At 34.6% G+C, this 13,050-nt stretch overlaps 1 protein-coding gene across 5 annotated transcripts in view; it reads right to left on the bottom strand.

Annotated features, from left to right (window-relative positions):
• Window positions 1-13,050, bottom strand: part of Spn (protein phosphatase 1 regulatory subunit spinophilin) — a 96,550-nt gene that overhangs the window by 70,590 nt on the left and 12,910 nt on the right. For all 5 annotated transcript variants that reach the window (XM_072528988.1, XM_072528990.1, XM_072528992.1 and 2 more), the window contains exon 4: window positions 9,511-9,932. In XM_072528988.1, coding sequence (XP_072385089.1) covers window positions 9,511-9,932 — 422 coding nt within the window. The remainder of the gene's footprint in view (window positions 1-9,510; window positions 9,933-13,050) is intronic.

Here is a 13,050-nt window from a genome sequence, read left to right as displayed (position 1 = left end):
GTTACTTCTGTGACCGCATCTATGGTTACTTGTACATTTATGCTGGGAAATCCTTTTCTATTAATAAATTCGTCACCAAATTCTGAAGGTTTTTTAATACGAACATGGGTACAATCCAGTGCACCAATGACTGTAGGTATTTGGAATCGATTCGCCCATTTTATCCTTGCTTCTTCCATACCTTCCATGTCAGACGGAAACTTTATACACTGATGTAATTTCTCAAAAATTCTGTAAGCAATATTATCGATGGTTTTACATACTGTCGGGTGGTGAACGCCGAAATCTTCAGCAATACCTGGTTGAAATCCAGTATCATTAACGTATCGCAGAAAAATCCCCATCCTTTGTCGAGAGCAAAGTGCACCTCCTCTGGTTTCATCTAGCTGTGGCAAAAAATAATCTGATAAAAAGTCTATACTTTCGCTTTCAAAGCGCAATAGAACCTTAGATTTACTGGGACTTATGCTTTTTCTTTTCTTCTAGTGTTTATTTTTACGAACATGTATAAAGTCAACCATAATAATTATAATAAACGAAAAATATTTAGAACCACGACTCTACTAGTGTAAGTATGCACACTCTACTTGGTGTAAGTATTCATTTGAGATCTCTTAACAAATATGAAGGTATTACTTACTAATTGTAGAATAGTCTTCTTTTTATTCAACTAAAAAGAAGTAAGAAATGGAAAAATTTATGTATAACCTTCTACTTTCAGTAACTACTTGAAAATAACAGAGGTTACTTTTTTCTCCAAGTAAACTCTTTTAAATAAAGTAGTTACTGTTCTTTTATTCAATTACTATTAAGTAAATACTTATATACGAGGAAGTAAAACTAAATACTTCTTTTTATTCAATAGATCCATATTTTATAGATACTTCCAAGCATTTATACCTTTGATATTTTTTATGTCACGAGCTTGTAAGTAGACTGGTTGAAGGGGTCGTGAAAAAGCACTTTTTTTTAAAAGAACCTATAACCAGCATGAACCAAGATAGCATTTTATTTCTTAAAATCATATTTCCATTGTTTATTGACATTAAGAGCTGAAAAATGAACAGATTATAAAAGGGGGTCTAAACATTAGTTAAAAAATAGTTTAATGAGACAAACAAGTGCATTTGAATGTAAATCGTTTTAATGTTTTGTTCTTGCCATCTGAAGAATCGGAAATATAGCTTTATCTCAACTATTTCGTAGCAGTCATAGAAAAAATCAAAAACGTATAGTTATACATTATTAAAATTATTATGATGATAATTACTACAGCAAATTGGAGCTTCTTTTCTCTGTAAGGATCTCAAAATTAAATCGTTAAGATATAACAATATCAGTGATTCAGCGTCCAGTTATGTTCTTTTAATCCTGAATAAAATAGTTATTATTGTGTCTTTATCTTGAAATTGTCATAGGATAAGTTGAAATACGTTCATCATAAATATGTCGAGATTGCACTTCATACTAGGATATCACAGAAGAGTAATAACTAACAACACTGTCGGTGATAAAACTGCATTCTTGTCTTTAAAATAGTCTAATTTATAATATAATTAAAAGAAATATTTTATAAAGGAAAATTATATAATAAATCTATTAATTTTGTATCAGTTATTAGATGTTCTAATCATTAATTCTACAGAGTAATACTCACGCCAGAAAAAATCAGCGAATTTGATACCGATATCTTTCACCTGTTCGTAGATTTAAAAGCAGCATGTAGATCGACAAAATTAAAGAAATACAATTTGGCATCAAAACAATTAGTCTATTGCGATCAACAACTAGGAAATCGAGAGAATTGGTATATCTGGCAGTATAATTGACTGTCATCATCAGTTGGCGCTACAACTCTTCGTGAGCCCTGACCTGCCTCAAAACATTCTACCATCCTTTCCTGTCGAGTGTCTGTCTTCTGCGGGGATAAAGGGGTAGAATACGAAAATATGGAGTTGATTCCAGTTTACTCCAATTAGCCTCTTCTACTCAAATCCGACTCTCTCCTTCACGCTGGTGACCCTGTAAACCGAGCAACCCAACTGGAGATCCGGTATCCAACCCGGCAAGAAAGTTGGGTCAGGAACTGACGAGAGCGGGTGAAATGGTCCTCCGAAAAGGGGGTTTGGCGTTGGGTTAACTACTCAACCCTGTAAAAAACCTTTTGTTATGAGAGCTACAAAGAAAAAAATCGGACTGTCTAACCTGCGACGTTAGACATAGCCGTTGAGAATTTAAACCACAAGTGCACACACAAGATGCAGTGTTTTACAAGGATTAAAAATTTGTAAAGACACTAATGGTGAAATTTTACGTGATAAAAACTCAGTTCTTAAGAGATGGGCAGAACATTTCAGCGAACATCTGAAACGTCAACTACACAGTGAAGACCCAACAAAAGAAGAAGTGTCAAATGCCATCCTAAATCTCGAAGACAATAAAGCCCCAGAAATCGATGAAATCTGCTGGGAAATGTATAAAAAAGGTGGTGATCAACTTTTTGCAACAATCCATAAAGTAATAGTACTTATATGGCAGAATGAATTGGTACCAGAAGAGTGGCTAAAGGGAATAATATGTCCGTGGTATAGAAAAGGTGATCAACTGGAGTGTAAGAACTATAGAGGCATTACTCTGTTAGCATGTGCGTATAAAATCTTCGGCAATGTATTGTTTGAAAGATTTAAACATTTTACAAAGGATATTGTTGGTCAAGATCAATGCGGATTTACTGCTGGAAAGTCAACTACACATCAAATTCAAGCACATATGTAGATTCTAGAAAAGTCACTAGAATATAACATAGATACATACCATTTCTTCGTCGACTTCAAAGCAGCCTATGACAGTGTGAAAAGAACTGCCTTATATAATGCAATGATAGACTTTGGGATCCCATCTAAGTTAGTTAAGTTGACCCAATTAACAATGCAAAACGTATGCTTATGCGTTAGAATTAAAGTAGAAAACTCTACGTTCTTTGACATTAATAATGGTGTAAGACAGGGGCACACGCTGGCGTGTCTCCTCTTTAAAATAGCCTTGGAAAAGGCAATCAGACAATTAAATATTAGAATGAATGGAACTATTTTTAATAGATCGACGCAAATTCTCGCATTCGCTGACGATATAGTTATAGTGGGCAGAAGTATGAGAGACATGGTGCAGTGTTTTACAAGGCTTGCGGACGCGGCAAGTGAATTAGGACTTGTGGTAAACGAGGAAAAAACCAAATATATGTTGGTTTCTAAAAACCCCCGAAATATCCAACAGAGAATTCAAATTAACAACCATACCTTTGAGCAAGTCAAAGAATTCACATATCTTGGATCGCTAGTAAAAAATTTAACAAACACGACAAGCGAAATAAAAAGACGCATAGCAATAGCAAACAGAACTGTTGACGGTCTCCAGAAACATTTAAAAAATAAAAATATAAAACGTACAGTAAAGCTCAATATATACAAGGCCTTAATAAGACTGGTTTTGATATATGGGGCTGAAACGTGGACCTTATCTCAAAATGATGAAAGACTTCTTGGTATTTTTGGGAGAAAAATTCTTAGAAAGATTTTTGGGGCCGTAAATGAAAATGGGCTAAGGCATCGAAGATACAACTTTGATCTATATCAGTTATACACCGATCCAGATATTGAGAAATTCGTTTAAATGCAGAGACTTAGATAGGCTGGACACATTGCTAGGATGTCAGATCTCGAATACAAGAGATTAACATTTTTAAAACCAGAGGGCACAAGAAGTAGAGGGCGACCACGAAGGATTGGTGATGTGAAAGAAGACCTACAGATTCTAAGGGTCAGAAGATGGAGATAAGTTGCCAGGAATCGACAGGAGTGACGACTTCTTTGTGAGCAGGCCAAAATTCACAACGGATTGTCGAGCCACTTATGATGATGATGTCTGTCTTCTCCATCCCGTTACTCCAATCTCCCTTAAATCGTCCTGCACATCGTCCCGATATCTGAGTTCGGCTGTATAATTGACTGTAACGGCGGTAAAGAGCGTGATGTGCAGGAAATAATTAACAAAGCTTGTATATGCTTAATAACATATGGAAATTTAGGATTTATTCAACTAAAACGAAATTAAAAATCTTTTACACAAATGTAAAAGCTCTAGGTATTATTATATGACTGTGAATCGTGGAAGATAGTAAAACAATTACAAGTTTTCATCAATGGAGCGTTACGAAAAATCCTTCGCATATTTTGGCCTAATCGAATCTCGAATGAAAATTTATGGAACTAAACCAAGCAAGAAAATATCATAAAACAAATAAGGCGAAGAAAATGGAGATGTCTGGGTCAGACACTCCGTAGACCCCCACATGACATTGTCAGGACTTCGCTGGATTTGAATCCTCAAAGCCGACAGAAAGTAGGCAGACCTAAAAGAACTTGGAAAAGGCAGTACGGGACGAAGTGTAAGAAATGCGAAAATCCTGGCTTGAAATCAAAGTACTAGTCAGCAAAACCGTAAAGTCAAGTTACGGTGTTGCGATTACCACTTTACTATTGCGAACTTACTCCCATTTTGAACTAATTTGGGCTCAAATGAAGCGACATGTCACGAGAAACAATACCACTTTTAAACTTGAATATCACATTTGTATATAAAGGTCACCACAAAATAAGAATCACCAAAAACTGGATGCAAGAAGATCAAGATCGAAATAGGTAGAAAATTTTTCGGGAAGTCTACGTTCAGCAGTGTACAAATATAGACTAGTTGATAATGATATGAAAAAAATCAACTCAAAATAGTTTTTCAACCAGTCAACTAAAAGATCGCGAGTTTCTCTATTTTCATTTCCTCAGTTATTTACGTATTTTTGATGTCTCCATGTTAATAGATCACCTTGTGTATATTGTACTATGAACTGTTATTGTCTATCAGTTTAAAAGTTAACAATATTTCAATAGATTGAATTATACATGTTTTTTACGATTGTAAATTTTTTTCTCGCCAGTTGAATAAATTCACCATTTTTGCTTCTATTCTTTTCAATTTTATGCAGTTATAACAAACGATGTTCGTTATAACTGCAAAATGTATTCTACAAAAGGGATTTTTATGGATCTATGCTTATTTATTCGTACAATGTCCTTTAATATCCTTTGTAAGTGAATAAATTCGAAGGAGAATATTTCTGTTAAAATTTCTAGGCGTTTCTATTTCAATTTTCACCAACAGATATAAATTCACCTTCATACGTTAAAAGTTTTTCCAAAAATGATGTCATGTTTAGCGTATTTAAGAGAAATATACTTTTTTAGTTTTTATATTGAATATGCAGAGATCAGTGGCGCACTAAGAATTTTCCTGTGTGGGGGGTTGGTCAGCGAAAGTTTTTTTTTGATACCACCTGCATTTGAGTTCTTAAAATTTGGGTTTTAGTTTAATTAAAAGTACTAAAGGTAGCACTGCCAAGGATTCAGGTATCTATATCTAAATATTGTTACGACTAACAATCGAATGACAGCTTTGGTATTTGGAATCACCCTTAACCAGAAGTGTCATGGGATGACATTGTTTTTATATAGAATCACAGAATACACCATCCAACAAGAAGCGAAAGCGTTGTCGGTATCTTTGATATTCGTAGGACAGAAATTTCGGAGTGACAATGACTGACAGTTAAACTACTTAGTACACTAAGTAATGAGGAAGTCGTTCAAAACAGTAGTAAAGTTATAGTTACACCGAGAAACAAAGTAATTATTAACACTAATGTTTTTTGAGTAGATATGTTTTGTATGAAGTGTACTTTTTTCTGTAACATTTTTTATAACCCATATATCAATTCTGTACTGATAAGTAAAAAGGTCAAGTCAAAAATATCGATTTGTTTTTTTTTAACAAACAAATTAACGTACTAAAAGTATTTTAGTACGTTAAAAACCGATAAAAAGCGATTTAATTTTGGAGTTAATTTCAAAATAGAAATGAAAATCAGTCCATTTTTATTACTTTTTATCGATTTTTTAAGGTATTAAAATATCTATATGTATATACAAAATAGGTATAACAGCATTATTCTGTTTTTACTATTAGACAACACACACGGAACAACACTTCTTAATACGTAAACAAACTTCAGTTTTTATAGGTTGACAGATAAACTATTTAGAACATGGCGGATTCTCACAGAAATTTGGATTGCAAAAAAGTCCTTCGTTTCGCTTCTTGTTGGGAGGTGTATTCTGTGATAGAATGTACGCGAGGACAGCTGAGGATCGAGATGTTTTGTCAAATTAATTAATTTTTGAATATCAGTTAGTTAGTTCAGTATTTTATACATTTTTAATAAAGTTTGAGTTCGTTATCCACGTGTTTCAAATTAATTTACACCCTAAACTGTAAACAAATTGAATTTATAATAAAATGTCCAAACGGCGTTACAGCCAAATGGTAAATTACCTCTTCTTCATCTATTTGAGTATCCTGATGAATAAACATCAAAAACATTTAGTCTTTCTTCGCTATTAAAATTTCTTAAATAATTCTTTAGTAGTTTCAGAGACGAAAATGGCCTTCCACAGGTACAGGTTATACAGGTAAGGTGGCCATTATTAGAAGTAGATTATAAAACAGAGGAAATAAGTTCTTCTTACATTTATCCAGAGCTACAAGGGCACCATTTTTGGTGTTGGTTTAAGTTTAAAATCTTTTAGGAATTGTTTCCAAAGCATGCTTTTTTCTCCTTTTATGTTTGTGTGATCAAGTCTTTGATCAATCACAAATCTATCATTTATGTATTGTATAATTTCATCAAAAAAGGGGATAAAACCAGATCTATTATTATTTATAGTAGGATATATTCTTTCTCTTTGTTTGATAGATTACTATCCCTAGAAGAGACATATCAATATCAAATTCATTGCAAAAGAGCTCACACTTGTCCAAAAATATTGGTAAAATTTCATTTGCGTTTTATCTAAAACTGTTCTAATAATTCTTTCGTTTTGTCTGCAGCTTCAACAGCTAAACGGAGGTCTAGTTTTATGTTTGAAGGTATTTACGGGTAAAATGAGTTCAAACACCGAGTTGGCCACAAAGAGACTCGACAGAAAGTCAGATTTGCAAACTGCAGCCAACAGCAACTGAGCATTAGTGGCAGTTTTGTTATCAATCCATTTTATAATAACAGCCAATGCTTTAATGGTGACATGAAGCAAGGAAATCAATGCATGAACTTTTTAATTTTGCGACTTTTGGCTCCTGATCTAACTGATCAATTTGATTTTCTAAAACATTTTGCCGCTTGGGATAGTTAAAAAATGTACAAGGGGCTTCTACGATTCCCATAGCGTTTCGAATTTCTGGTACAGCACATCCTTGATAAATCGCAAGATTAAAACTATGGGAACAACAATGAACATAGATAGCTCTGGAAGTTGTATGCCTTTTATATGATCACTCATGGAACAGGCTCCATCATATCCATCAAACCTAAATCTTGACTAACTCTTCACAGCTCTCTGCCAGAGATCTGTGAAGAGTTAGTCGAAGAAATATGAAAAAAATACAAAGAATGGATAAATAAAGACCCTTACAGCTGATGGAATCAAGGAAGAAAATTAAAAAAGAAATACTGCAAAAGAAAGAATCATATCAGGCGAGTATTAGTATTTGTATTAGTACAGGCAAGGATATTGTGAATACATCCCACTATCATAAGGTGCTTTATACCGATGCATCCCGAAACGCAGATGGAGTTGGCTGTTCTGCCACTACAGTTGATACAGTATTAGGACCATAACGAATATCCCATGAATATAGCGTGTTATAAGGAGAACTCTTCAGTATTTCAAAATCTCTCGAGTTCCCTTTTGACAATCATCAAAGTGTAGCTCTCTGAACCGATTCCTTATCCACAATTCATTCGTTAGAAAATATTTTTAATCAACATCACCTAGTGCAAAAAATACTAGAATCGATCCATCTCCACATTTCTCCATTCATAAATAAGATGGCTGACAAAAGAACCATTTACATCCAACTTACCCATCTACAACATACAGCTCCAAGAAGATATAAAATCAAAATTCAAAAGAAATATCCAAGGCAAGTGGCAGGAACTTTAAATCACCAAAAACACAAAGCTCAGAAAAATACAACCTAATGTTAACAGCTACTTATCCCTAGCATCCCTGAGTAGAAAAGAGAAGATTACAATACTAATATTAAGGATAGGACTCACGGTCATCTTATATCCTGTTCAGGACAACAGGTATGCTCCTACTGTAACGATATTCCTATCATCGTCAAGCACATCCTCACAGAATGCCAACAATATAAGCAATTATCTGACTACGACAGCACAAGAAAAGTATTTACACATGTACAAACAAAATCATACGACTTAACAGGTAGAGCACAAGGAAATATATTAAAAATAAAAGCGAACAAAATCAAAACTGAGAAAGAAATAACACAAAAGTCGAAGGAGTACTTAGAAGAGAGGTATGCCCAACACGATACAAAACAAGTCATAGAAGAGTAATCGTAAGGGAAGGTGTGGCAGAAAGCCCCCTCAGAGGACAACAAATTTTAAACAATTTAGCTGTAACACACAGTAGAGCCACCCATAGATATAATTGGAAGAAGCAGGGTATTCAGTATCGGTGGTATTGTACGGCAAAATTTGTACAGCTCGGGGTTCAAATGTAACAGGCCTATTAAGAAGCCAAAACTAACAACACAAATGCTCAAGCCAAGCTAAGCTTGGGGCAATATGCATAAAGACAGGAGAATTCACATTTGTAGGTGTGTAGATTTGTAGGTTTGTTTAAGTGATGAACAACATTTCAAATCATGGATGAGAAGGCATATGGATGTGTTTGAAGATGACCAGGGGAAAATAGGAGAAGGGATGTGTAATAAAAACAATTGAACCTCAATAACTATCTGGTCTGTAATGAGTGACAAAGGCACGTTTATATGTGGTAGAAGGAACCATGCAACAAGACCAGTATAAAAAGCCTTGCAGAAAAGATCGGTCCCACCAATGAACGAATGGTTTGGTAACGGTAGCAAGGTCTTTATGCAGGATGGAGCAGCTTGCTATACAGCTAAAAGCATTAAAAGTTTTTTGATAGGGCAATAAATGCCTCTATTACCATGGCCCGGCAACTCACCAGACATAAACCCTATCGAAAATGTCGGGGAGAATATAAAAATGAAATTGGCGAGGAAGTAATAATAAACAAGGTTCAGTTGACAGAGAGAATCATTTTTTATTGGAACTTCACTTCGTGGCTGGAACATTGTGGTCGCACTTCTTAAAGACAAAGATGGCTAGACAAAATATTAGTAATATAATAATTAAAATTTTTTTGTTCAATAAATATACAAAAGGATTAATATTAAAAGGTATAAACTAAAATACAGTATTGAGACAATGACAATATAGAACAACATAAGAAAATAGTCGACAATAATTTATTCGAATGATAATTGATATATACAAACATATAAAGTACTTACTCAGGAATGATTTTTCATTGGCCTCTTCTTCCTGTTTCTCCTGTTCAGACTTCATTTTGCTAGGGCTACTAGGGGGACTAAGGGATGACAAACTTCCCGAAGCTGCCGACAAATTTTCTCTACTGGCATCTTTATCATCTAAAGGAGATTTCGTAACCATAGTTTGGGTAACTATTAACAAACCATCGTTATCCTTCACTGCCTGGTGTTTTTGATTAACTTCGTCGTGAGGAGAAATTATGTCCCTTCTGTAGTATTGATCCGAATGATTTCTCGATTTTTCCATACACGTGACATCGTTATCCGGTTCTAACATCATATTCGTTCTTTGAGTTTGGTGAGCTGCCGAAGTTGTTGGACTTGTCGGTGGAGATCGGTCTTTGACAAATATGTCTGTAGTGGTGGGAATGACAGAAGCAGGTCTGCAAAAAAAAGTTGTTTTGTACAAGAATATTGCTACAATTATAAAAAAGCTGATAACAAAGTTAATAAAGCAATGGTGGAATTAAAACAAAATATATTAAGAAAAGTGTCATTTACATGAAGACCAGACTACGTTGTGGAAATGTGGAAAAACAATGAATGAGTCACATAACTACCATCAGCCAATGTGGTCCTTCTGGGTCTATAAAAATCCCAAACGTGGATTATGTTCCTGTTACAACTAGATCTCAATGACCCCAATCAGTGCAGTACTGGCGAACATTCACACAGTAAGACATTTTCTGTAGAACCTACCGTCTTTCCAAGTCACTAGTTAGCTGTAGGTAGTAGTTTGAAGCAGTTGGTGTGCGCGTTGTGTTAAAAATGGAAACAATCGAGCACAGACGGTGTTAAAATTTTTCATAAAAGATTTAACAACGACCGAAATTCAGTTGCGGCTTGCACTTATAGCGACTCTGCTTTTCATTTTCTCCGTAAGAAATGGAAAGCCGAATTTAAAATTGCCCGTAAAAGTGTGCAAGAAGCTCCACGCGAAGGATGTATAAAAAATGTAAGCATATCGAATATTATCAACAAACTTCATGATTGGTTTTGGAAGATCGATGTAAAGGTGAGTGAAATTGTTGATGATCGAAATAACGTAAGGTAATTGAACATTTTTCTAAAATACCAGAACGTGGAGCACCTGAGAGTATGCAGACTTTGCGCATCACAGTGCACCCTCGATGATTTATGACTCGCAAATACAAAGGGTGTAGACGTAGCCCGATATTGGGCAGAAAAACTGTAGTCGGATCCAGACACGAAAAAGTAAAGTAAGTCTTCAGCCATAGCCAGCGAACGTAAGCTCTTGATTTAGACCGCCTATGAGAGAGTTAGTTTTGCCCTATCGATGAGTCATCGTTGCGATGGTAATCCTGAATACGGGATAAACCGTTGAAAATGGTTCTCATTCTAACGAATGCTGCTTTTGCTTTTATTATTCGCTGTTTAATTTCTGTTGAGTGGTCTCATTGGCTATTTAAATTGGTGCCTAGATATGTATATTGCTCGACTCTTTCGATATTCTGTTGGTTGATTGTAAGTTCAGCGTTTAGTATTGGTTTTTTACTAATTGTCATAAATTTGGTTTTCTTTATGTTAAGAGCTAGTCCGTATCTGTTGCTGACTTCTGTTATGCGATTTGTTAATATCTGTAAGTCATTCAGATTATCGGCAAAAACTATAGTGTCATCTGCATATCTAATGTTATTCAACCATTCACCGTTTATTAGTATTCCTTTCGCACAACCGTCTAAAGCTTCCTTAAATACCCATTCAGAATAAATGTTGAACAACAATGGAGACAAAATACAGCCCTGTCGTACTCCACGTTCTATTGCAATTCTATTGCAATGGAAACATTAGACACAAATAAACTACCGGGTATAAAAATAAAATGTAATGAAGATATTACACTTAAATTAGGCTATTAATTATGTCCAAAAAATGGGCTAAAAGGAATACATCATTAAAGAGGTTTTATTGTTTCATATGGTCAATGGTTTCATATGTTCAATCCTCAAAATATGAAAAACCGCGAAAAAAACCATTGTCTGCAAAGAGGTGCGTTTTTAAGAAAAGTGTGAATTAGTCCATTTGTCAGTTTTTTATTTTTAATCCTAATTCTATGCACTATGTACTTCGCACATATAAATTTACAGGAAAGTTGTTTAAAATTAAATTTCCTATCAAAATGTCACCATCTCTAGTCAAAAATCATTTTTTTGACAAAAACATATTCAAAAAACGAAGCAAAAAACACGAAAAACGCGTTTTTTTTTTGTACCATAATTTTTTTTACGAGTTTCAAATAATAAATTTTCAAACTTTGAAAATTCATAATTTTCAAAGTTTGCCAGTCACACCATTGTTTCTACCTTTTTGGAAACATTGTTCTATAACCTTTTACTACACAGCTTTAGGTATATATGCAATGGTACATATAGTAGAAAGAAAAATCAATCACCTTTAAAATGGCCTATTGTAGAAGATCCTAGTACTAATTATAAGCAAGATATGATTTTTTAAAGATTTCTACTTTTAATAATTTTTGCTAACTTTTAAAGCTTTTTCTGAAAACCTCAGTTATGTCAGAGTAGCAGAAAAAATAGTTGCAAAAATCTTTAAAAGTAGAAACCTTCGAAAAACTATATCTTACTTAAAAAATTTGTACTAGGACCTTCTACAATAGACCCTTTTAAAGATAACTGATTTTTCTTTCTATTAAAACTACCGTTGCATATACCTAATATACGTAGAAAAAAGTTATAGAACAAGGTTTGTGAAAAAATAGGGAAAATAGGGAAGACACAGCTTATGATAATTAGCAAAAAAAGAAAAGGTCAACTCTACGTCAACCAATCCCCTGTAGAAAGAGTGACGCACTACAACTACCTCGGCATCATAATAAATGAAGAATGGACCAACAACCATGAGATTAGAGCACGCATCGGAAAAGCTAGATCCACCTTCAATCGGATGGGAACGTTCTTCAAGAGTCACAACGTCTCTCTTGATACAAAAGTAAGATGGCTGCGATGCTACGTCTTCTCGGTGTTGAATCGTGGACCTTGAACGAAGATATGTGCAGAAAACTGGAAGCATTTGAGATGTGGCTATATCGGAGAATGTTCAATAAGAACCTCAGAAGAATTAATAAGAACCGAGAGGTACTGACCACCATCAAATCTTGAAAGTTACAGTTCTTCGGACATATTAAGTAAAATGAATCCAGATATACTCTCCTTCAAGCCATCCTGCAAGGAAAAATATTTGGAAAACGAGGTCCAGGAAGAAGAAGAACATCTTGGTTAAAAAACCTCAGAATCTGGTTCAATACAACATCCGTGCAGCTTTTCCGCGCTGCTGCAGATAAGATAAAGATTGCCATGATGATCGCCAATATTCGTACCGGATAGGCACGTCAAGAAGAATGTTGCGAGTGCTGAAGTTTGAAAAATCTTGGAAACTATAAATTCTAAAAACTTCTACCCAACGTCATTTTGAAAAGGAAGGATAGAAGTTTCTTTTCTGTGAAGCAATGCCTATAGCTAG

Source organism: Diabrotica undecimpunctata, chromosome 4, assembly GCF_040954645.1.
Source record: "Diabrotica undecimpunctata isolate CICGRU chromosome 4, icDiaUnde3, whole genome shotgun sequence".
Classification (NCBI taxonomy): Eukaryota; Metazoa; Arthropoda; class Insecta; order Coleoptera; family Chrysomelidae; genus Diabrotica; species Diabrotica undecimpunctata.
Note: the sequence above shows the minus strand (reverse complement) of the source record. Positions and strands in the feature narration are given on the sequence as shown.